This window comes from Solea senegalensis, linkage group LG5 (assembly GCF_019176455.1).
Source record: "Solea senegalensis isolate Sse05_10M linkage group LG5, IFAPA_SoseM_1, whole genome shotgun sequence".
NCBI classification, from domain to species: domain Eukaryota; kingdom Metazoa; phylum Chordata; class Actinopteri; order Pleuronectiformes; family Soleidae; genus Solea; species Solea senegalensis.
The window spans coordinates 23,576,899-23,601,566 of NC_058025.1; the positions used below are offsets into that span (position 1 = coordinate 23,576,899).

Below are 24,668 nucleotides of genomic sequence, written 5' to 3' on the forward strand. Positions count from 1 at the left end.
TTTGGTAGCGATATGAAGTTGCAATAATTGTGCAAAGGTCACAAAATTAGACTGTTTTTTCCTTTTATTTCTGTTGATAAAAGCGAGTCAAGCGAACCCTGAAGCGTGGCAAATTTCCAAATTCTACAAATTCAACCAGATTTGAAACCTTTTGAGTGCTTTTTGCTCAGGTGTGTTTACATAGTTGGTGAAAATGAAAAAAAACACACTCTATATTGCACATTCTTATAGCCTCTGTATTTACTGCACGTTTTAACATAGTAATGGGGAAAAAAGCAGCCTAAATGCTCTGTGTTCCAAGGGTTAAATAAAGGTTTGATCTCATCACTAGTGACAAATTGCCATTCTTTGAACCATACTGCCACAATGGCTGCATGCGAGTGGCATCAATAAGCATTCTGCAAAAATGGGTCCTGTAATGTCCTCCACATCCTCGCCTGCTAATAATAACGTCCTCGCCTGCTACCGACATTAATGTACGAGATGTACGAATAAATCCAGGAATTGTAATCAAACCTAACCGAAGTCAGCCTCACTCTGTCAGCACAAACGTGTCAAACAGATGGTGGAAAAGTTAATGTGCGGCAACAAGGCTGCGTCGACAGCCAGACACCTCCAGTGAAGCCGCATCTGTTTGAATCGTGTGTGTGCGTGTGGTGGTTGTTTTTTTTAAATTCCAGATACCAGAGAGAGAAACAGATGGAAGCAGAAATGAGTTGAAGCAGATAGAGAAAGTAGAAAGATAAGCAACGTATATGGTGTTTTGTTTCACTATCTTTAACTTTAGGGGGTTTATAATATTCACTGGACAATGTTGGAGCCTGATAACAAAATAATGCATGTGTGTACAGGACCAAGATGATCTTCTCTACTACAGGCTCACTGCTGTTTATTCTAACAATGGCACAGTTTGCAAAAAAAGCAAAAACCTTTTCTAATGACTTGTACTATCATGTTTTATTCCCCCCCTTGAAAAACGACTACTCAGCGATGCAGAGGATTAGAGTCCAATCTATTTGGGACCTTTGTCTTGCAAAAAAGGCAATTTTCCCTTTCACATTGGGAAATAAAGTTCAGACCAAACGCTTCTATTGTCTGCTTTTATGTCCCAATCCTGCAAGAATGAAATACAACTATTAACAAAAAAAAAAAAAGAGGAAAAGACTTTTCCTTGTTTTCCATCATGTCACGAGAACTGGGACACGTGCAGAAACAGCAGCGTTCTAAATTATTTTAAGGGTTAAAAAAGCAGTCATTTTTCATTCACATTCATTTTAAGATAAACGCCATTATTTTTCCAGACATTGAATTAGGGCTGTGTGTGATTTTAACCTTGTGACGATGTAAAATCCCAGATTTATTATAGAACTAACACGTTTCCATTTACATGTATAGATTCTCTCACTTAAACAAAGCCCAGGTCTAACTCAGGAGCCACTAAAGCCCTTTAAATTAGGCATAAGATAATCATTTATTGTGTGTTCTCATATTACGTTGCCACTCTACTGTTTAAGTGTGCAAACAGCCACCGTTCCCAGAGTGATTAACTGTGCTTGTTCAAGCATCTTCTTCTTTATATAATGAGTGTATTTGTGACACATAACAACTCAGAGACTCCGTTTCTATCTGTTGAGCTAGTTTTTGTTATTTGACCTTGGCTAACACACTCACAGTATCGCAGACTATACCTGGCTGTGGAGAGTCGAAGAGTGCGTGTTTTGCATTGCACTGCAGGATAGATGACATTTCCCACCTATAGCATATAGCTGGCATTCTTTAGGAATGCTGGGTGTGGCCCTTTGGACGATGTGGGGCGGGTATTCGTTGTCAAAGGTCAGCAGCAGCCACAGGAAGTAAACAAAACACAGCTGCGTTAAAGGCTGGATACTTTATACAAATATAACTCAATACAGTCTTTTTGCTTCATTTATTTTAAGATGAATAACTCATATTCTGTTCACTGTCGTCTTTACAGCCTGTGCTTAATGTACACATTTATGTGGCATTTAGGGTTTTTGCAACTCCATTTGACCAATTTCTGATCCAGCAGAGTATCAGGATATCTGGCTAATATAAATGTAGAATGCGATACAATCCAAATCCTATAAATCACGTGCAGCGACTGTAAAATGTCCATAAAATTCAGCAAAAGCATTTTAGCTGAGTCATGTTTGGGCTGTTTATTTCTTCTTTATGGGCGAGGAAATTGATGTCTTTGAAATGACTCAGGACAAACAGCTTCATAGTTCATAAATGGTCTAAAATGACTGTATCAGAATAATACTAGCAGTACATACTGTAACGTCCCATCCCAAAGTGCAAATACTGAATTTCACATTGGCTGAAATTCAAATTCAAAATGTATCAAAAAGATTCACACACTCCATGGAAAAGATGCTTACTAAACACTTTGTTTTTAGTCAGCCGCCTGAATGAGGCCCTTGGAAAAGAGAAGAGCCCGTCTTTTCACACATTCCTGCAGCACTAGCATCACTCTCAGACGGCTCACATACCGAGCCCAACCTCCTTCCACTTCACCCCTTTCAAATCCTCCAACATGTAAAGAGAGGGGCCCGTAGTCTGGCTTCAGCTGAAGACAAATTACATGATTTCCAGACTGTGTTAGTGTGCGTGTGTGTGCATGTGTGTGCATGTGTGTGCGTGTGTGTGTTGTTTGACACACACCAGCAAAGGTCTGCAGATTCCTGCCTCTGTAGTGTCCAGTCTTTTACAGTCGGTTTAGCCTCAGGCAATGCCAGACCTCATACAGTCAGTCAGCCTGAGTGCAAAATCCTCTGATCTGTGTGTGTGTGTGTGTGTGTGTATGACTGCACTGGTATAAGTTGACCGTATAAAACGAGCGTTGCTGCATCTACTGTACACCCACCCAATGATAAAAAAGATGATAAAATACACGCCTGAGTCTTTATTCTTTTCCCAAAGATCTTTGATTTCTCTGTAGAGCTGTGGCCAAAACAAAGTTTGGCTCTAAGTCCTTTAGGTGTAAGGAATGTTCTCTTCAATAAAGCGCAAATTTACCCGAGCAAAACAACTGACCGCAGCTTCTGGTCCTCGTTTTTTTTTTACACGCTTGTAAGTCATGTTGTAAAAATGTCACAGCAGTTAGTTAAACGCATGATGATGATTAAATCAAGACTTTCGAAGAACACCTCAGGCCCCGCGGCAGACCTCTAAAACTGTTTTCAATTAAGCGTCTTCTGTTTTTGGTTCCGGCCTTGTTTGGATATTCTGGTGGAGACTGAGAGAGGGTGAGGTCACATTCCACAGGTGGCGTAGGTGTCCCGGGAGGAGGAGGAGGAGGACGCTTTATTTCAAACACATTGGGCAAAAATAGTTTAGTCTCTGAACTTAACAGGCAGGTCCAGGGTCATCTCCAAGTACGAGGACTTCCGCGCGATGTGGCCGCAAAAAGACATTTAGCTCCTCTGGAAGTACGCGGCGATGATGTGTGGTCAAGGAAACGGGAGCAGTTTTCACTCCACTCTTGATGCTTTTAGTGAACATAATGGTTTAATGGATTGTGATCAAACGGCAGAGAGGCGCGCCACGGTCGACACAAAGTCCACCAGTGTTTGGTTGGCTGGGTTGTAAGAGAAAGGCTTGGAAACATAAATGGCCCACAGTACAAAAATTCTATTTTATAGACACCTCTCTTTCTGTGTTTATCGGAACAAGTGGATTATGCACAACCCCAGCCTTGAGTAAGAAATCTTGTCCTTCCTCAGCGGCTCCTGGGCCGAATCGAGACACAGAAAGGACTTGCCCACCTCCGTCATTAGCGGCGTGGTTCAAAGCGTGTCTCCTAATGGTGAGAAGGGAGTGAATAAATGATGATCAAGAACATAAATAGCACCCACACTTCACTGTTTTAGTCGAGCCTGAGCACTTAAGCAGGCAAAAGTCTTTGTGATCCTAATGTACACAATCGTCTGTGGTTCAGCAAATGGACTCCAAAAACTCAGCAGTAAACAAGGTCTTAAAATGTCAGGATTCACCGACAATCACTGGTCACTTTGTTAGGTTTAACTCCAATATCTAATCAGTCAATCACATGGCAGCAACTTAATACACTAGGCATGGTCAAGCTGACTTGTTGAAGGTCAAAGCATGCACCAGGATGGAGAAGAAGAAGAAGAAGGTGGCAGGTGGAAGGTGCAGAACCTCTGCAGTAAGATATACTGGCATTTTGCAGAAAGTGGAAAATGTATCCTCAGCGCTGAAATGATTTCATAGACTTGCTGCTCTATTTGCATCATTCTGCTGTATGAAGAAGTCAATACTTTCACACAGACTAAAATACCCTCTAAACTGTTGAGGTATTACCTCATTTATGGAAACATTGTCAACTGACAGCAATAGTGTTTGAATTGAAATGTGAACTTTTCTCACAGGCTGCGAGGAAATAAGCAAAGGAGGACGACGGAAACAGTGCGGCATACAGAAATAAACAAAGAGGCACTTTCACCCCAAGGTAATTAGGGTATTTATGGGAGGCGAGAAGGTTCTTGATGGCACAGGGAGGGATGAAGACAAGAGAAGACAGAGGAAGGGAGGGGGCAAACTAGGGCTCATTGTTAGGCAGGTGATTTATGAGGGTACAGGAGCTCCCGGGCCCTGCCAGTGGAAGGATAGATCTTCTGTCGCTATAGCACCCTCAGCCCTTTGTATCCATTGTGCCTAGACAGGGCTGGGGGAATAAAAGTGGGAGCAGGGCGGGTGAAGGGATTGTTGGGTTGAGTATTTGCGGTGCCATTGCAGGGCCGGGGCCTGTACATCTTCACCACAGACAGAGGCACAGATCAAAGGCTGCACTGTTCCCTCTCTCTGAAGCTCACACGCCTTTGAAAATTTCCCACAACATTTGCACAAGGGATAGCATCCCTCAGCCAGGGTTAGAATCCCACTGAATATAGCAGCGAATACCAAACACCAGCATTTTATGATGTCCACTGAAGAGAAATAATTCACGAGTTCCAGGGCTCAACAACAGTTCACATTTATCTTTCTCTTGTCAGGGGACAAATGTCACTCTTCTGGGTAAAAAAATGTACGATAATAGGAGGTGATCAAAGGTCACCACATACGTCCCAAGCAGCAGGTCACTATGATTCACGTGATATTCTCCTTTCCCCCTGCATTTACAATCTCTCTCAATTTTATATACCTAAATATAACGCCAATAATTCACTTTTTTTTATTTAATCGTATGGTATCGTAATGTTTTTGGTGCTTTTTTGGTCAAGCCGCGCTGCGGAGGCTGGAGAACATCTCCACCACTGTTTTTCTGAATGTTTGTGTTGTTTGGGCGTATTGTGGGGAAAATCTGCTTGTCTTCTTCATGTATTTAGTTTAAAAGCTGTGAATTGCACATGATGTCAAGACGAAATCATATTCATTTCCCTACTAAAGAAATGTCAATTTAGTCTTGGGCAGACCAGCTTTAATGTTGAGCCTTTTCAAAGCTGGGTGATTGTCTGCACTAAGAGATGGGAACTATGCATGCACCGGGCAGCGGCAGTGGGTAGATTAGACGTCTGGTGTATATGAAATGAGGTCACCTTCTCTCTTCGCTCCAGACAGACATGGTTGTCTGAGTGCTGTCTGCCTTTCTGCACACAATGAACTGTCATCACGCAACGCTTGACCTTTCAGAGCCTTGGCGATAACACTCCAGGCCAAAATCACTTACCGAAGGTTAAGGACGGCAGCGCATGGTCTTAGCATGTGTGACGCACATCTCGGGGCCGTGTGAATGCAGATTGTGAGGCGCATCGGTCCATGTCACTGAATCGCGACAAAGCACCTCTTCAGTAACGCTAATGGAGTGTTTTTAGCGCAGCATAATCACGGGTTATCTTGCGTGACAGCAACTCATAAAGTGTAATATTGAAGTGAGTGAGAATCTGAATTCAATTAGTATAATGGCGTATTTCCAGCAGCTCTACTCGCCTCGCCATGGCACGGCATGGCACGGCACGGTTTAAGTAGTGTTTCCACTAGCGTAGTACCTGGTACCAGGTATTATTTTTAGTGCCCTAGAAGAAGAGACAGAAATCAAGCCGGACAGTGCCGAACTGTAGATCAGTTAAAACTACTTTACAATCCTAAAAACGTGGGTTAATCTCCAACAACTACTGTACAAGTCTCTAGTCACTCTGGGTGTGAAACTGTGCCGTGCCGAGGCGAGTAGTGCCGCTGGAAATATGGAAATAAGGTCTTGGAAGGTGTCAAATATCTTGCATCGACATCAACATAAGAAAAGAAATATCAATAAATAATATAAACAATAATAACATGAACTACAGTCTTCCAAGTCATGCACACTCTGGTGGGTTATGTTAGCATTAGAGGGTGATATATTAATCCTATATAAAATCCTTTTGCTCACTAAACCTAAAAACATCATCGTAGTCATTCCAGTGGTATAAGACATACACAAGGTAACACACATACTGTGTGTGTAGCACCGTTTCACAGGAATCCATACAAGATATTTATTGTGTGTAAATATTGTCACATTCACCAAAAGTCTCGTCACCGACCCCTGACATGGCGTCGGGCTACAAATCTTATTGACATTAAATTTAGTGAGGAAACGACTCTGATGGCTTAAATCCACACAGCGCTGTCAAAACACCAGCGTGTTATTTACGGGGGTGTTTGGCTGCTGTCCAGGGCCCGTGCCTCACTGTTCTGGACGCAAGAAAAACATCTCAGTGACCCTTCGCTACGGCGCAGCGGTGATTATAAACCACGCCGATCTCAAACGGTGGGAAAAGTGACTGACGATTAGACACAGTGTGTTCAAAGGTGAGTTCTCTGCAGCAGGGCAGGACATTGATCAATAACTTCTCCCTCTCATTAGCTGTCTGCGTGCATCTGATTTATCAGTCTGGGTACACTGGACCTGAGGTTGTGAGTCGAAACCCCCCGAAAGATACTGATCCATGCTCCGTTTTAATTCATCATGCAGCCGCCATTGTACGCAAAGATGAGATAGAGGGGGAGGGACCTGACGCAATCCTCTCTCATGTCACCTCATTATGTGAAATGCACACACACACCTTCCTTCATATCTTAGTGAGGACACACTATGGACATAATGCATTTCCTAGCCCCTTACCCTAACCTTGACCATCCCTAACCCTGAAAAAGCCCTTTAAAGTTGTGGGGTCTTTCTTGTACACCCGTCCCTTACCCTAACACTAACCTAAACTGAACCCTTTTGAGGTCTTAACCCTTAAAAAGTAATTTAAAGTTTAAAGACCAGCCCTAATGATGGTCAAAATGTCCTCACAGACTACTACACACACTCTCTCTCTTCATTTTTCTCTTCATGAGGCCAAATTGGCAGCGAGCCCTGTACAGAATGAACAGTGACACAAGATAAATACCACAGGCAAATTTAGCCAAAGCAGCTCCATCTCTTCAGGTTTCTCTGTATCAATAAAACATGAGCGCGCCCACTTTGCCGTGATTAAAGGTGATCTATCCCGGCGATGCAGGTGCTGCGTTTACGAGACTGTGCTTTCAAATTCTCGTTATTAAAAAATGTGTCCGAGACGGTTTCGGATGATGTGCAGCACAAACACAATCCTTCCCCGAGTTCCCCTCAAAGGCAGGAATCAACCAAACGATATGATGTCTGACCTTGGAGTTGCTAATAGAGGAAGTGTTAACCTTTGCATTTTCTTTTCCTCTCAGCGGCAAACAGTTTGAAGATGTGTCGATCAGCGGGTTGTTGTGACAGCTGTCTCATTTCTGCATCACACATTTCCTGCTCATACAGAGTTGACGGAGCCCCCCAAACACATACTTTGGCCAGAGACGGGCCACAACCAATCAACAGCACCACCAGACAATATCAAAGAAAGGGAAATGGGATTGGATGACAGGCAATGGCATCGAGGGAGGGGGGGTGAAGGAGTGTTGCACAGCGTCCACAACAGTGTCCCACATGAACAGAGATATTATTGCGTTCCGGCGGTGATGAAAAGCAATGATTGTGACCAAACATGACGATGGATGAACTTGCTCAAGTGGAAGGGAGGAACAGATGAGGTGCGGATGTCACTTTGCTGATGGTGCAGGTTGCGGGTTGAATAACACAGCGGGTGTTTTGGCTGGCGTCGTCATTTACCTGCATCACCACCTGCTGCCACGCTAGTGGTTGGCTGGCGGTGGAGTTGGGAGGCAGGTTGGCGCGCTCTAGCTGCACGGTGACGTTGCGCCGCTCCTCCTCGAGGGCTCGGGTCAGCTGCTCGAAGCGCGCCTCCTGCTCTTTCACGGAGGCCAGGATGCTGGCGGCCGAGCGAACGTCATAGTCCTCCATGTCCACGTTGTACAGATCTTACAAAGCGGTAAAGGGAGGGAAGAGAAGGGGGAGGAGGGGGGCACCATGTCATTAACGTGCCCCTGACCCAAGGAGGTGGGTGTGCGGCATCAGCAAGGCTGAGTCATGAGCCAAGATAGGACTCTGATGACTTTCTTGCATTGCTGATGTTTTAAAATGTACATTTCTACAAATTCAAAGACTTACTTTGACATTTCTTTGTTGATTTAAGAACACAGAATGTTTTGAACAAGTTCAGTTCAGGATTCCTGATTTACTGATGATGTTTAAAGAGATAATTCATGAATAAGAGATGCTTTTTTTTTCTAAATGTTACAAAGCTCCTTTGCAAATGGTTGCATTTATGTGAATGTGGGCAATTTAGAGCTTCGACTAAAGATTATTTCCGTAACCGATTAATCTGTCGATTATTTCCTCAATTGATCGAGTCATCGTTTGGTCCATAAAATGATTTCTTTGTCTCATGGCGCAACGAAATGAAGAGAACCTTCCCATTTAAGAAGCTGAAACAATCAGAAATCTTTTTTTTTTAACTTAGTCAGACACAACAAATGATTGCATATTTATTTTTATAACATACTTTCCATGACTACCAGCAGCTTGAGGGAAGTGTCTGTACTCTAACTAATAGGAAAAACCTTTGGTGCTGAGCACGAGCCAACTTCAAGCACTGTGAATGACTGACAGCCGAGAGTCTATGATCAAACCACTTTAAACTAGTTTCTGGAGTCAACACCCAGATGGAGCGAGGTCAAATTTGTCCCACAGAGGACGCCTGGATGTGAGAAGCGCCCAGACGTTTGAGCTCCATTCTCTCTTGTCATAAAAACAATCACGTTACCGCAGCTCTAACTCAGTGCGAGGCGAAAACACGGCCCGTGAACAAAACAGCACGGCACACGGTGACAAAAACAAAGATTCTTGCTTGTGCACATGAGGCAAGAGGTGGAGACGAATGATTTGCGTCCCTACAAACAAACAGTCACAGCCAGCACGGAGGAATGGGCACCGTCATCGGTTAAATTCATGCACAGAATAATGCATTCTGACAGACAAGTGTGGTTGCAGGCACAAATCCAACACATGCAAACTTCCCCGCAGACACCCAGGCCTGGTATCACACACACACACACACACACGGACACTGTCCTCTATAAACAACCATGATTTCTAGATAACAGTTGCAAGCCAATGGTGGTATGATATCAAGAAGGCTGACAGCACAATAACAAATGGGGTTGGAAATATCAATCCACCACAATACAGACCGAGTAGATAAGCGGGCCAAGAAGTGTTAGAAAACAGACATCCCCCACTCTAACCGAGGCAGAGGGAAGAGACCGCGAGAAGCACGGAGAGCTGGAAGAGAAGGGAAAGAAAAACATGGGGACGACAAGAGAAAAAAGGTTAAGGAGGAATTAAAAAGTAACACAAACAGATTTAAGTGGTAAAACATTATGTCAAAATAATAACGTACACTTTAGACAGGCATTCTTCAACTCTCCCTACAAATAAATAAATAAATAAATGTATTATTTTTCTCTTTGGGCAGAGTGGGCAGCCACCGCGGGGCCCCGGACTCCCCACATTCATAGTTTGCTATTTAAGAAATATTATCTCATTTTTCCAAACCTAATGCGAAACAGAAATTGTGAATTCAGTAAATTGTGCAAAAACGCCCCCGAAGCCAAGAAACGGGCCAATCCTTGCCATCTCTGTTCTATTTAACAGTTAAATCGTTCCAAAAGTTTTCCCGGCTGCGGCGCAGGCTTTGTGTCTTCATATACACGAGGCTGTGACATCATCTTATGGACCGTGGAGGAGTTTTCCGAGTTTGGGATCAATAAAGCGCACCTATCTGTCTGAGAGAGAGGGATGATAAAAGACATCGGAGTAAGCTGTAGCCGATCTTGCCACCGAGACGCGCGATAATCAAGAAGAGGTTTCGAGTCAGCGGGGAGCGATCAATGCAGATGAAACAAAAACACTGTGTGTGTGTGTGTGTGTGTGTGTGTGTGCATTAAAAACAAGCTTCATTCTTCACTATAAGAACTGGTGAGTGCAATGCCCTTATTCCCTTTGAGGCACACAATCCGTCTTTGATGTTGGCTGCGTGCGGATGATTTATTTATTTGGAGTGGAGTCTCTTCTGACAAGACTCTTCCTTAACTCCAGCTCTGGTTTTTGTTGTTGTTGCTGTTGTTTTTTTTCATAACAATAAAGTTAAAGTTGACATCCATGTGACTGAAGTCTACCTGCTGTAAATGATAACATTAATCACGGGTGTATTTACCGGGATCATGTAGTAGGGGTGTCAAACTGGCGGCCCCGGGGGCCACATGTCCAATCGATTACATGCGGCCCGCCCACCACACAGGAATATAGACAGAATATAAGATTAAATGTATTTTTTAGCAATATTTTTTTATCACAGTAATAAGACATCCGGTTGTAATCATTGCGTTACGGCCAACATTAAATTACATCACATTTAAGCTGTTTTAGATACAGTTATCCTCATCATTATTTGCTACATTTTCTATTCATTTCTATGTTTTTATTGTGAAATACACATCGTTTCATATCAAAACAAGCACTTTTACTTTCTAATATCATAATGAATATCTCATATTGGTCACTCGCTAATAAAAAGTTGGGGTTTTTTGCACCATTTTTTTCCTCTAGACCGGCCCCCTCTTGACCAGACTAGATGCTCATTTGACACTCCTGATGTATTACTTGAATGTAAACAGTGCTGGGGAAATTGCACTTTACAATAAATCTATCCACTACTTCAAATAACTGACAGCAGCCATGTTAACTGGTCGTACTCGGTGATGGACTGGGTATAGGGGTGGTGGTGGGCGTAGCCTTTGCTTCCTGAGTCATAAAGGGAATAATATGGAAGGCATGTCAGCGACGCCCCACAGCTTATCATTAAACACTGACTTCTGGGCCCATACTCAAAATAGCCCAGAATGCACAGGGAGGGGCATCTGAAGAATTCCCCTCTGCCACCGTGACAGCCCTAGTTTTTTAAAGCTTTGGTTGAGCAGATGTGTGCTAATGACCTCGGTCAGAGGGGAGGTCTGTAACTTTAACCCCATCTTCAATTACGTACACGGGAAAAGTCAAGTTGTAGGAAGTTTATGAGTGGAGAAGAGCTCATCAAAGACATGATTTCAATGAATTTTACAATAGGAAAGGCGTAAACAGGCTCATATTCCATGTGTGGATTGGATGCAGTGTCTTGCAGTGATAATGCCCTTCAGCACAAAAGCCTATGCTCTAAAAATAGGCACCGCAATAAATATATCCACACGCGATGAGATGCAGCGGTCACTCACTGGAATAGATCCTTGCCGTCGTATTCATTAAGGCTGACTGACTCCGCTAGTACAAATCCTTCGGTGACAAGAGCCCCTGTCGTAACTCCTCTCTGTGGTCAATTTGAAAGCATTGAACTGTCGTTATTCTCAGATTATACTGTGAATGTCTTATTATTATATGACACAACAACAAAAAAATGATTTTGAATGTGTTTAAGTGAGGAGAATCTGGCTGAGCTAAAGCCTTTTCGAATTTCCCTCACTGCCGAGATGCGATTGTCATTCTGTGTGTATATGGAAATGTTTCCGCACAGACTCTGACCGGAGCAAGCTGGAATCACAACAGTTCATCTTTGTTCCTCCTTATTCCTTTGGTATGAGAGTATTATGAGACATTATACCTATAGACATATTACTACACGTCCAGTCAAAGTCTCTGTGGACTGTAGCACAACACTTTCCATTACAGTAGGTGGCGCACTCTTGTTTTGGTCGAAAGAGAGACTCAAAACGACTGTAACCATGGAAACTTGAAGAAGTTCGCTGGGACCCACACATTTGCAACGGGGCACAAGGTAATACAGAAGAAGTCCCGGCGAATAATAGCCTCCGCCGGAATGGAAAAGTGAGATTGAGTATTCATGCGTGGTGCACTAGACTGACGGTGACCCTCGCCTCAGTCTGAACTGACCGGCTGAACCTCGTGTACGCACATGAGGACATGTGAAGCGGCGCTCTGCTGACGCAGAACAGTAAGAACGACCTGACCCTCAGCTGCTGCTCTTTACTGCCACTTTTATGTGCTGCTCTTTAATAAATTATGTATGAACTGCTGTATTATGTGTATTGCCACGTCGTATTTTCTGTTGTGCTTTCTGGATGATCTTGAAAAACTCCCCTGCAAAGGGACTATAGACTTAAATCAGCAGCTTCTGTCTGTGTCACGTCTATTAATACGCTTTGTCCTTTTTAAAGTAATCATGAAATAACTGCATAATTATAAAAAGGCAGATGGTGTTGTAGTTTCCCTGACGACTCGATGTGCGTTCTCCGTCCGAGACGTTTGAGTTGCATCAGTCCTCTCACACCGGTCGACGCAACCCAACCCAATTTGCATATTCTCCAAAATGTCTATTCAATTTTGTCTCCAGGAATCAAAGAAGACACAGATGAGATCTACAGCTCCCGTGGAGGTCACCCAGAGCAGAGGCAGCATGTGGTGCATGTCCTTAGGGGCACGGATAGGGGGTTATAATGAGGAAAGAGGAACAGATTTGCAGGTGAAAGATGAGGATAATTGAGTGTGACCATCAGTGCCCATTATTAAGTTAGAAACATTCACCTGATTAGGGACTAGGAGGGTGGCGGTGGCGCTCCTCCTCCCTCTTTACCAATTTGCCCCTTTCCAGAGGCTGTAATTGCAGTGCAGATTAATTCCTTGTCTAAATCCATCTGATGCCCATCCGAGGATGCAGCTTGTGAGAACTTAAGAACACCTGCTCCTGCTTCTGTGTTTGCATGAGTGGGTGGAGAGTACGTGTGGGTGTGGGTTTACATCAATCCACCTGCTGGAGCTCTTGATTGGGAAACAATACAGTCAGCCACCTATAGTCTTGCCTCGGCACGGCACGGCACGGCACGAGTGACTTGATGTTAGTTTGAATTAGTTGTGTTTGTGTAGAAAAACAAAGGTCTTATTCATCATAAGATGCTATAGACATGACAATCGGACACAATAAAACTATTTCCTTTTTGAATACATTAAATAACATTAAATCAAAACACCTCTCTCTGTCACAGAGAACGATTCTCCCTCCAATTTAAGATTCCAGATGGTGTGAATTTCAGTAACATTTAACTAAGTGTTAATGCTCAGAGGGGCATTACTGAGTGATTCCAGGATAAGCAAAAGCTTAGCAAAGAGCACGGAGCGTCTGTCTGATCACTTTCACAGCGAGAGCGAAAGAAAAGCATCTGTTTATCATTCATACTTTATTTCATCACTTTTCTGTGAGCTGCCTTGCTATGGGGAAGCGACATAAAAAGCGACATAAAAAAATCATTTGAATGCAAATACTTGTCTCTGTTACTCTCTTTGAAAGCGCAGAATAGTTTGCGAAGGCTTATAGTATTAAATGTTATCAAAACAAATGTGCCACACAAGGCTATAAGGCATGTAGAGTGCCTCGCAAATAGGTTTTAAATAATTTATCTTTCATTCCAAATTCCAGACACTGCATTTGAAGTTAGAACAACATGCTTCTAGTCCTACATCAAAAGCAGCCAACAGTAAGGTGGTCGTGGATCAGAGTCGTGGGATTAAAGTCAGAAAAGCGTATCTGCGTGTTTATAAAGCATTTCATTTCAACACTGAAAAATATCTGGGCCCAATCGTGGGATATAAGATGTCCAAATTGCAATTAAGACTTCAAACTCTCACTTCCTACAAAGTTGAGTCTGTTTTTAAAGACTGGACGAGTGTCCTCTCGTGTTCCTGTGTAAGACTCACATTTTAATTGACATTTACCTGCATGAATTATTGAAATGAGAGAACATTCCCTTGAGGAAAACCTCTTGAACACATTGAACTTAAACGAGGGGGGGGGAGGAATCATATAAGTTTCCTCAATGACAATGGAGTGAATCTCCCTCCAGCAGAGATAACTACAAAAGTTACGTCTCCCCCCACAAAACTGCCAGGGTTGCAGAAATGTAATTACTGCAATGATGAGCTGAACAAAGCGTTTAGAGGAGGCTGGAGGTGCGGAGAGTGAGGCGAGGATACCTTTGATGTCGGTGAGCGTCAGAGTCAGACCACGGGTAGACTGGAGATAGAACAGGAGCAGCTCTGCTGGAGTCAACACGTCTGTTCGGTTCACAGAGAGAGATCTGTGGATTATAAAAACAAGGAAACATTTGTATTCAGCCAAACCACTGAGAATACACGGTGAACTCTCATGGCATACAGTCTCAGTGCAGTAGATACAGTACAATTCAGAGCAGGTTCACAGCTGTGGTTATTTATGCTCTTAAACTCAAATGACCTTGGGGCCACATTATATCATGATATTCCCTCATGATATTTTTCAGAATAAAGTTTTTTTTTTTTTTAACAATAAACCATATATAATTCACAATAAAAAACTGTATTTCCGAAGCAAAATAAATCTAGAAATATCAAAATAACAAAACATTTAAATTGAGGGCCACATGAAAACGACTGAAGGCCACGAGCCTGAGACTTCTGCTCCACTGTGAAACAGTGGCGTGCCACAGGGCTCCCATTCAGATCCGCTACTGTTTGTGTTCCTTTGAAATTCAATGCAGATCGTACCCAGCTAGTAAATGTATTAGAGCCGCAACTAACGATTAATTCGATCGATTAATCCGTCGAGTGTTTTCACGATGAGAAATCTTTTGGTCCATGAAATGTCAGAAAACTTTAAAAAAAATGTTGATCAGTGTTTGTCAAACTCGGAATTGAGGATGTTCTCAAATGTCTTGTTTTGTCCACAAACCAAAATGATTCACTTTTCAGAAAATATTCAGAAAACCAAGTATGCAATTACACACAAGAATTTGTCGTACTGATATTCCAGCTGCTACAGAAGTAAACAAATAAAGATCTAGTGTACTAATCAATTCCTCACTACATCTGTGAGGCAGAAGCCTGTCTGGCCAATATCTGATTCTCAATAAGCAGGCAGCACATGCTCGATACCTTAAACAAGCCAATGTGCCAGCCTGACTTTGGTATTCACACTGTACTACCGCCGTAATATAGACAGCACACAGGAAAAAAAAGAGTGGTATCGAATACTGCAATTGGTTTTGATGCTTGGTACCACGGGATGAATCACTTCACCAAACACACCAACCTGTCCAGAGGCGATACGCTGCCTTTTGATGGATGAGGGAACAAGAGCCCGGTAGCAAAACGGTTGAATCGAGTGCAGCCTTGAAGATGTCATTGATGATGGGATCAAAACTCTTATACGTTTCCTCAGGCTTTAATGGGTTTGTAATGGTTACAAAACAAACTTTTTACTGTTATGGGAAGTATTATTATATACATATAAGCAATAGTTAATCCCAAATATTAGCTGGCGTCCATGCAGCCACTAATAAGGGCATAGATCTGCAACTTATATTCGGCCCATTTTAAACACAGTTTGAAACCTGGAATGGCAAACATTGCCTGCTGACCTTTCATGAGTTTAAACTGCATAGATGTATGCTTGAAATCACCGAGATTAGCGGCTGGTTTAACCTTTTATGTATAGGCAGCACCGCACATGAAAAGTACTTCCAGATGCAGATCTGAATCTAGGCCATATTTGCATCAGTGTGACATGGAGCCATGTGATGTTTATAGTAGCGACGCTCAGAAGAAGACTCCCGCAGTGAGTCGGAATTAAAATCGATACAAAGTCAACTTTCTTCTTCGGGGTTTGGCTCTGGGATTAGAATATATCTCCCTCTCCGGGGATTCACGAGTGTGTTCATTTCAAGGACAGATAGACTCTGAACATGGATTTCTAGTACAAACATCAAAGGTGAAGCTGAGCCCGGCTGCATTAGTTATCGCTCCTTCTCTCTCTCTCTCTCTCTGGATTCTGGACGAGGCCTCGCATCTCTCCAGAATGGAAATGATCCCGACACACACACACACACACACACACACACTGTCACACCTCACAGTATCGCTTTGATTAATACGCATTATATTCGACTTAACATGACGCAATGCCCGCGTAAGTGGCCATTACTTCTGGCTTGGCAGCAGCACAACAAGCCAGTTTTGCAAAGTGGGAAATTGAAGGTACGATTAATGAATGAGTGATGATGATTCCCCTCAACGGATGGCACCGAGACAGAGATTATTCCGGAGTGCATATTTCTGACATAATCCTGGCACTGGTTTGCTCCGGTGCTTGAGGTCAAAATGCTTCACTGGACGGTTGTGAAGAATAAACATGCATGATAAGACCATTGAAAGATAGCTGTTGTGCAGATGCTTGTATGTTGTGTGTTTCTCTGGGTAAACACAGAAAAGAAAGACACTGCCCCCTGATGCTGCTTCATTTTATGATAATAATAATAATAACTGCAGGAACTCACCTGCAGTACATTATGCAGACGATTGCATATTCTATCACGACGAGTCGCCCTCTGATCCAGTGTAGTTCTGTGATTAATAATTAATGCAGACAGACTGACTGACTTGACTGTGGTGCTGACTCTCAGGGGAAATGCTGCACTTGATCAAGGCCTTCTCTCAGCTGCTGGGGGGCCTCTGCACACTGCACACTGCAGTCCATCAGCAGCCACTGTCTGTGTGGGTCTGTCTGTGCATCTCATGACCGCTGGTTGGGCAACTGTGTCAATGAAATGCGGGAAAAGTGGCGTGTGCCCATTAAAATGTAAGTGGAAGCATGAAATACGTACAAACGCTGTGCGAGTGGGTTCATCCCCAACAGGCCATCACAAGGGTCTTTGATGTTATTGGGACGTCACTGTTTGTCGCCACCTTCCGTAACTCTATTTAGGCTTTTTGATTTAATCGATAGACATTTTTATTTTTTGTATTTGTAAATGTATATTTAAATGTATTTTCATTTATTTTTACACTCAGCAGAGTGTAGTTTGGGTATTTAACCACAATAAAGTATTTAGTTCAACTTTCAATCAGCAGCAAAACTCAATATTTTACTCACATTCTCACATTTCATCTTGATAAGGATTGAATACAGACTGATTTGATTTCCTTTCTGGCCATATTGCCCTGCTCTATAATAGGGTTTTCTACAAATTTTGGGTAAGGTGCTGATAGTTGGAATGGATGGAAATCAATCGTCCACTATTTTGTGACTAAAAGCAGGATAAACTGGCTATAAAACTACTCCTATATTGTCCAAATAGCACCTATACAACTCAGTCATCAGCCAAACATGCTGTTTTTCAATTGCATAAAATAAAAAAAATGTTTTGCAATTTTCTACTAATTTCTAGGGGATTAGCAAAATGGTTACAGCGCAAAAGCTGTAAAGCTTTAAAATAGCTTTAAATATTAATAAAAAAAAAAAGGTACTATGAACAAATTTCCTCATCAATTTGACTTCACCACTTCATCGTGACCTTTCATCCTCCACATGAGGGTCGCTGGTGACAGAGACAAATACACTCACACCTATGGGAAACCGAGAGTGACCACTGAACCTCTGCATGTTTTTGGACACGTGGGAGACAACCGGAGAACCTGAAACACACAGAAAGTATCTCACATATCCAAATAACGGGATATCCGGACATGTGTCAGCAACTAAAGCCAGGGAGGAGAAGAGGTCTTCCACCTCATCTTCTCTCCTATTTCTCCACATTACAAAATCTAATAAAAAAACAAATGCAGATGGATGGATGGATTCGAGCCTTCAAGACTGAACCCCTCGGACTTTGCTGCATTTCAATTTATCTGCTCAGCTGAAAGCAGTGTGTTGCAACTCGTTACACATGCAAAAAGGAGGAGAAAATAAATTACACAGCACCATCACAAGTCCAGACAAACTTTTTCATCATTATAAGACTCATCCTGAGGAGCTGACCTTGACACAACGCGTGTTTAATTTAAGGCAGGAAGAAATCATTCTGCCTCCCCGGAGCTCGCTGCCTCTCAAGATGTAAATACAGAGCGAATGATGAAAAAGAAAGGAAAACTGGCAAAGAGAGGGAGATAGGGCTGCCAAAATAAAGTAGCAAAACTCACTGAGAAGCCTTAAGGGTGGAGGGGAGGAAAAATTGACTGGTTTGTTTGTTCTTTGGATTGAGCACAGTTTTAGCTTCTCTTTCATGTTTCACCGGGGTTTCTTCTTTATTACAGACAGTAACCAAGTGTTAGCACCATCACTGAGTAATTACACAGGTGCTTTATGTATGTGTCGCACTGAAATAGCTCACATTTATCTTTTTAAATGCAGTCTGCATTTTCAGTGAGTCTTGGGCCAAATAATTAGGTTCAACTGGTCTTTGTTGAATAAGCTTTGAACTCCCACTAAACAGACTCCTGAGTTCCCAAGTGAGCTGAGTTGATGCTTAAATGTGACGTTAACAGACTGCCGGCCATAAACGAACACCGCTGAACTGTAGATCAGTTAACTCTTGGAACACTGAGCATTTTGGCTGCTTTTTTCCATTACTGTGTTTAAACGTACAGTAAATACAGAGGTTATAACACAACTATATAAGCACACCTGAGCAAAAAACTACTCAAAACGTTTTAAATCTTATTGACTTTGTGAAATATGTCACCGTTCAAAGTTCACTTGGCTCATTTTTGAATGAACAAAAAGAGAAATTGGTCTCAACAACACATAAGAAGACGAAAACAATGCATTTTTGACCTATAAACACACAACCCAGGATGACCATATAAGGAGTTGTGTATTATTCTCACGGCAAATTACCAAGGGTTAAAAACCCTGAAAACATGCGTTAATCTAACATTTAGCAAGTCAATTTCTAAGGTCTCATCAATCAACAGAGGATAAATACTGGTTTATTGTGATAAAGCCATTTTTCACTTCAGTGACTGTGTAGTATCACTGAAAATAACTGCTTTGCACGTCACTAGTTTGTGTGTTTGTGTTGTGTATAGACGTCACGGCAGTTTTCCCGTGATGGAAAACAACAAAGCTGATACTAAACCGAGTGGAGTCAAGCAGCAGTAACCGTATAATGTGAAAGTGCCATTCGTGAACAATGACTGGACTTACTGGAGATGATTAAAAAGACAACAGTAACTCAAATGACCACTTGTCACAAGCAAGTAATGCAGCAAAGCATCTCTGCACACTGTGAAACCTTGAAGAAGACGAGCTCCAGCAGCAGGAAAACCACAGTGGTGCATACATCCTGCCCTTGACTACACAGACCATAACGGATGGAGAACGTCTGTAGAGAAGCATTAGCTTGTTAAATTGTTCAACTGGAGCTGAAAAACTCAATGAGAGATATTTCTTTTTATATAAAAACGAAGATAACTTGAGAAGTTGCAGGCTGAAGGTCACCTGCTTTTTCCTAATAAAGAGCGATGAGAGGAAAGTCACTTAGGAAGTCGAGGGCAATGTGATTTTACTGTCCTCGGGTCACACCTGCAGGCACACAAATGAAAACGTGACTGAAGACGTTCACTCTCAATAGGTAAAATGAATTCCTGACACAACAACAGGCCTGTTTTGCAAAGCCTGACAGGCATTGAAACTGAAAACACCATGTTGCTTCAGTTTGAGGAGAAATGATGAAATACAGCGCAGGCAGGCCAGATTAGCTAACAGATCCATCAGTGTGACAGATTACCGGGAGCACAGCTGGTTTATAATTCTACATTTCACAACTCTGCAAAAACTCTCCCAGCAGCAGCTGTTTTATCCTCCATCGTAACCATCACGATAAAGTGTCACCGTTATGTAATGTGCACCTGCCTGGAAGTAAGCACAGAATTCAAATCATAGTAAATCATTTATTTTGATAGCACTTTCATTTAAACGGAGTATTAGGGCCAAACTGAAGAAAACATTAAGTCATAATATTATGAGAAGAAATTCATAAACTTTCGAGAATAAAGTTGTTACCTTTTGAGAATAAAGTTGTAATAATATTCCTAATATTACGACTTTAGTCTCCTAATATTACGACTTTATTCTCATAACATTTCGACTTTATTCTCCTAATATTTCAACTTTATTCTCATAACATTTCGACTTTATTCTCCTAATATTTCAACTTTATTCTCCTAATATTACGACTTTATTCTCCTAATATTTTTAAACTTTATTCTTATAATGTATCGACTTTATTCTCATAATATTTCAAATTTATTCTCCTAATATTCAGCTTTATTCGCATAATATTTCAACTTTATTCTCATAATGTTTCGTCTTTATTCTCATAATATTTCAACTTTATTCTCATAATAGTACAACTTTATTCTCATAATATTTCAACTTTATTCTCATAATATTACAACTTTATTCTCATAATATTACGACTTCATTCTTTTTTTGACTTTATTCTTGTAAATTTGACTTTTTCTCAAAATATTATGATTTTTTTTAAATATTACAACTTCACTCACCTAATATTACAACTTTATTCTCATAATATTCCGACTTTATTCTTTTTTCTCTTCAGTTTGGCCCTAATAGTCCGACTAATTGGTAAAAGAGAAATTAAAAGATTCACAAATAGGTGATTTGGGGATGAATAGCCAATATTGGACACAACTATCATTTGTTAAATGCTGATAAACTGTAAAACATGTATATTTTCTCTCAGTGTAGACACACTTTATATGAGTCTATGAGTCTACTGAAGCATATACTGTATGAAGTTAACTCCAGGCCGCTCTGACTCCCTGTCTGCCTCTTATCTCATGGCCGGGTTGGTGCAGAGGGATAATGAGACTTCTGACATACTGAGGAATCTCTCAGCACCTGAACAATCTCAGTTTGCTGCTCCACTCCATTCGTCTCGCATTTACTGATGAACCGACTGAAACAGACTTGTCAGCTGAGTGCAGTCATGACGCTGTAGCTGCTCTATGCACGTGCTTTTAAGTTATTCTGTACCGTATATATTATTATTCCTATTACTATTCCAGAATGAATTCCGAGAAAAAAGTCTGAATTCTGATTTTGATCTCAGAATTTTGACTTTAATCTCAGAATTCATGCTGTTCTATTCATTTTTTCTTTCTTTCTTTCAATGTTTGTGTCCCAAACAATGTATTTGTTTTCGTCTTTGTAAATTAATGGTTAAAATGAAGTGTAATTATTGTTTTCTCTGCTGGCAATTTTGAACGTTTGCATTTCCATTCATAATAAAAACGTTTTCTTTGGTCCATAAGTGAATCAAACCTCTAGTCTTTAATTGGGTTTATTTTATATAAGGGTTATTTATTATTATTTATGTTATGTCTTTAGTCTGTTGGCTATTTGATCTATCGATCTATCTATCTATCTATCTATCTATCTATCCCTCTATCTATCTATCTATCTATCCATCCCTCTATCTATCTATCTATCTATCTATCTATCTATCTATCTATCTATCTATCTATCTATCTATCTATCTATCTATCTATCTATCTATCTATCTATCTATCTATCTATCTATCTATCTATCTATCTATCTATCCATCCCTCTATCTATCTATCTATCTATCTATCTGGAAGTGAGTAGGAAAGGGGAGGTAGAAAGGACAGGGTGTGAGTACTGTGAGATGTCAAACATGAAAGAAGTTATTCTTTCTTTCTTTTTTAATAATCGCTTTGGGACATTATTATCAGCTGCCTCCGCTTGGAGTACTTTTGAGGAGAACCACTGCCACAGCGGGTCAGTCACTGTCTCATAACTGTAAACAAAAAGTGCCCTGTCATCGTAACGTAAACACAAAAATCAATTCCGCTGTCAAAAAAAAAGCATTTCGTTTGCGGCGACTTCCCTCAACAGACTCTGACAGATAAGGAATAATATCGCTGTATATACAAAGACTTGAAGTTATTAATGTTTGTTTAAAAGAGACACACAGTGTCACGTGGAGGACAAACCGATGGAAGACGGACAAAAGACACTGTCAATCGACTGAAGGTTTGTTCTAAATAGCACAGAACTGTGAGCGCCTGCGACAAACTGTGAATGAAAAGTGACTGAGGCGCTTCCTATTCTTGTTTTTCCCTCACAATGAGTCGCAGCTCATTACACAACAATAAACACTGTGTTTAGGCCGATTACTGTGCAATTAAAAAGGATATATTGTTAGCGGGAGCGGGCGGGTAAAAACTCCAGGAGAACAACTGACTGATAATTGTTGACAATCCTAAATCTAATTGCAGTTAAAACAACAACAACACAGCTGCTCATGAAAGGTTAGCCATAAAGATACACTGCGTAACTTTTGTTATTCTTCTTATTCTGTGTATGTAGCAGCAGCACAGGGGGTGGGCGGGGCCAAGAAGCATTTATCACTACTAACTGCTTAACCTCACCACGCCACGCCACGGTACGGTTATTTTGCGTTTCCACCAGCGATACAATGCCAGAGTGCTTTCACAGGAAGAGTCACAAGAATCAGGCCGATCTGTAGATGAGTTAAAAAGACATAAGAATCCTAAATATGTTGGTTAATCTCCAACAATTACCAGGGAAATGTCTAAAATCTCAATATTTAACAGAGGAGTCTGGTGTATTTAGCAACAGCGCTGCTGAAAGCCTACGATCGCAGACCCTGCCGCTGTATTTCAGTCCAGTGTCTGTGCTCAGGTCATGGAGGAAATACTGATGTGGTTATAAATAGTTTTAATGAACTCATTCTAATGATTCAGTTACACTGAAAACAACTCCTTTACAAGTCACTAGTCACTCGTGTGTGTGTGTGTGTGTGTGTGTGTGTGTGTGTGTGTGTGTCGCGTCTAAAACCACTTTTCAAGTGAAATAAAATAAAGCTACTATTTTTAGAAGCAAGTGTATGAGGCCCAGTTTCCTGAACTGTGCACTGAACGGTGCTTCAACTGGGCTGAAAGTGGCCACTGGAGACGAGAAGAACATACCAAGGTAACGGCCACAGCATCTCACAAGAGGCCCTTGTCCCTTTTTTTTAGTCATGTATAATTCCACAGGTAACGCAAGCCTTTTCTAAAAAAAACAAAAGACTCCTCATGAGATTCCCAAGTGGACTGTACCTCTGCAAAGGCTCTGACTTTTCTTTTCCTTTTTACTTGCACAGTTTCATTTTCAAGGATTTTTTCCACCGCAACGCTTCAGTGTTGTTGGACATTGACACGTCAGAGACGATATGAGTTATCGCACAGAACGGAATGGCTCATTCTGCTTTTGTACATCATTGTAAAACAATATCATTACAAGGAAACTGTAGGTTTCAAAGTCTAGATTAAAGGGGTAGTATAACACTTGGGGGAAACGCATATAAGAGGATTTAATCACTATCATATCACAGTCATTGTACTTGTACGTTGTTCTCGGTATCAGACATCTCATCTCACCATGTGCACGAAAGTGGCCCCTGGACTATAGGATTTTTATTACTCATTATTGTGGTAGCTGGAGCTAAAATGTAACTCAATATACAGTCTGGGAGTTTTGTCTCTCACTCATATAACTTGATACTTGTATTTCTGCTCCTGGTCTCTCTCTTGTGTTTCTACTCCCCCATTTTTCCTTTCACCCCAACCTGTCTAGGCAGAGGTTTAGAGGTTTCTCTGCTCTCAATGATGTTGTCTATGTACAGAGCTTTGAGATAATGTATGTTGTGATGATTGGTTGATGCTTCAGTTTCCACCAGTAACCATTTAACCTGCTAACTGTGCAACCTTCCAGCACTTCCAGCTTTACTTTTATAACCACTTCATGTCTGTGGCAAAACTTTTTTTGTGAGAGTCTGTTGCAGCCATCACATTCTTTTTCTGTCAGCAAAAAAAGTCTGCAAGAGTTTTTCTCTTTTGCTTTTATCTCTTAAATAAAGGCAAACAAACGACTGATTTTTGTTTTTAATTCCATTTTGAGAACCCGTCCCATCTTTTCTGGAAAAAGGCTTTGAAGGTTTTTCGCGACACCTCTTTTAGATATTCATGAAAAGCACCTAATAACTTGTTCTCGGGTGCACTTGACGGAGTAGAAAGCAGAGCAGAAGTGGTGTTAATAGCATAAACTGGAAACAGGATGTAAAGCACCTTTTGTAGTCGATGGAGCTCTTCTGTTTGAAGAGAATGAGATTGATGAGAAATAAAATATTCATATTGTTCAGCCGCACTTCAGCCTGCCTCGCTGCCGCTGTGACCGTCGCAGCCTCTGTGAAATGGCAGCAGTTTGAAGAGGCGATGGAAGTGGAGCTGAAATCTTCTGTCATTTATATTGTATCAATATTCCTTCACAATGTGCAGGCCGATGCAGTG

At 41.5% G+C, this 24,668-nt stretch overlaps 1 protein-coding gene across 11 annotated transcripts in view; it reads right to left on the minus strand.

Annotated features, from left to right (window-relative positions):
• arvcfb (ARVCF delta catenin family member b) overlaps window positions 1-24,668 on the minus strand; it is a 154,163-nt gene that overhangs the window by 103,717 nt on the left and 25,778 nt on the right. For 4 of the 11 annotated variants that reach the window (XM_044025405.1, XM_044025404.1, XM_044025411.1 and 1 more), the window contains exons 1-3: window positions 16,825-17,061; window positions 14,489-14,592; window positions 8,162-8,370 (exon numbers count right to left, since the gene is read on the minus strand). In XM_044025405.1, the coding sequence (XP_043881340.1) occupies window positions 8,162-8,370; window positions 14,489-14,592; window positions 16,825-16,835 (324 nt within the window). In that variant the 5' untranslated portion in view covers window positions 16,836-17,061. Of the gene's footprint in view, window positions 1-8,161; window positions 8,371-9,642; window positions 9,701-14,488; window positions 14,593-16,824; window positions 17,070-24,668 lie in introns of those variants that run through there. The other 7 variants (XM_044025403.1, XM_044025407.1, XM_044025414.1 and 4 more) reach the window with 5 other exon arrangements.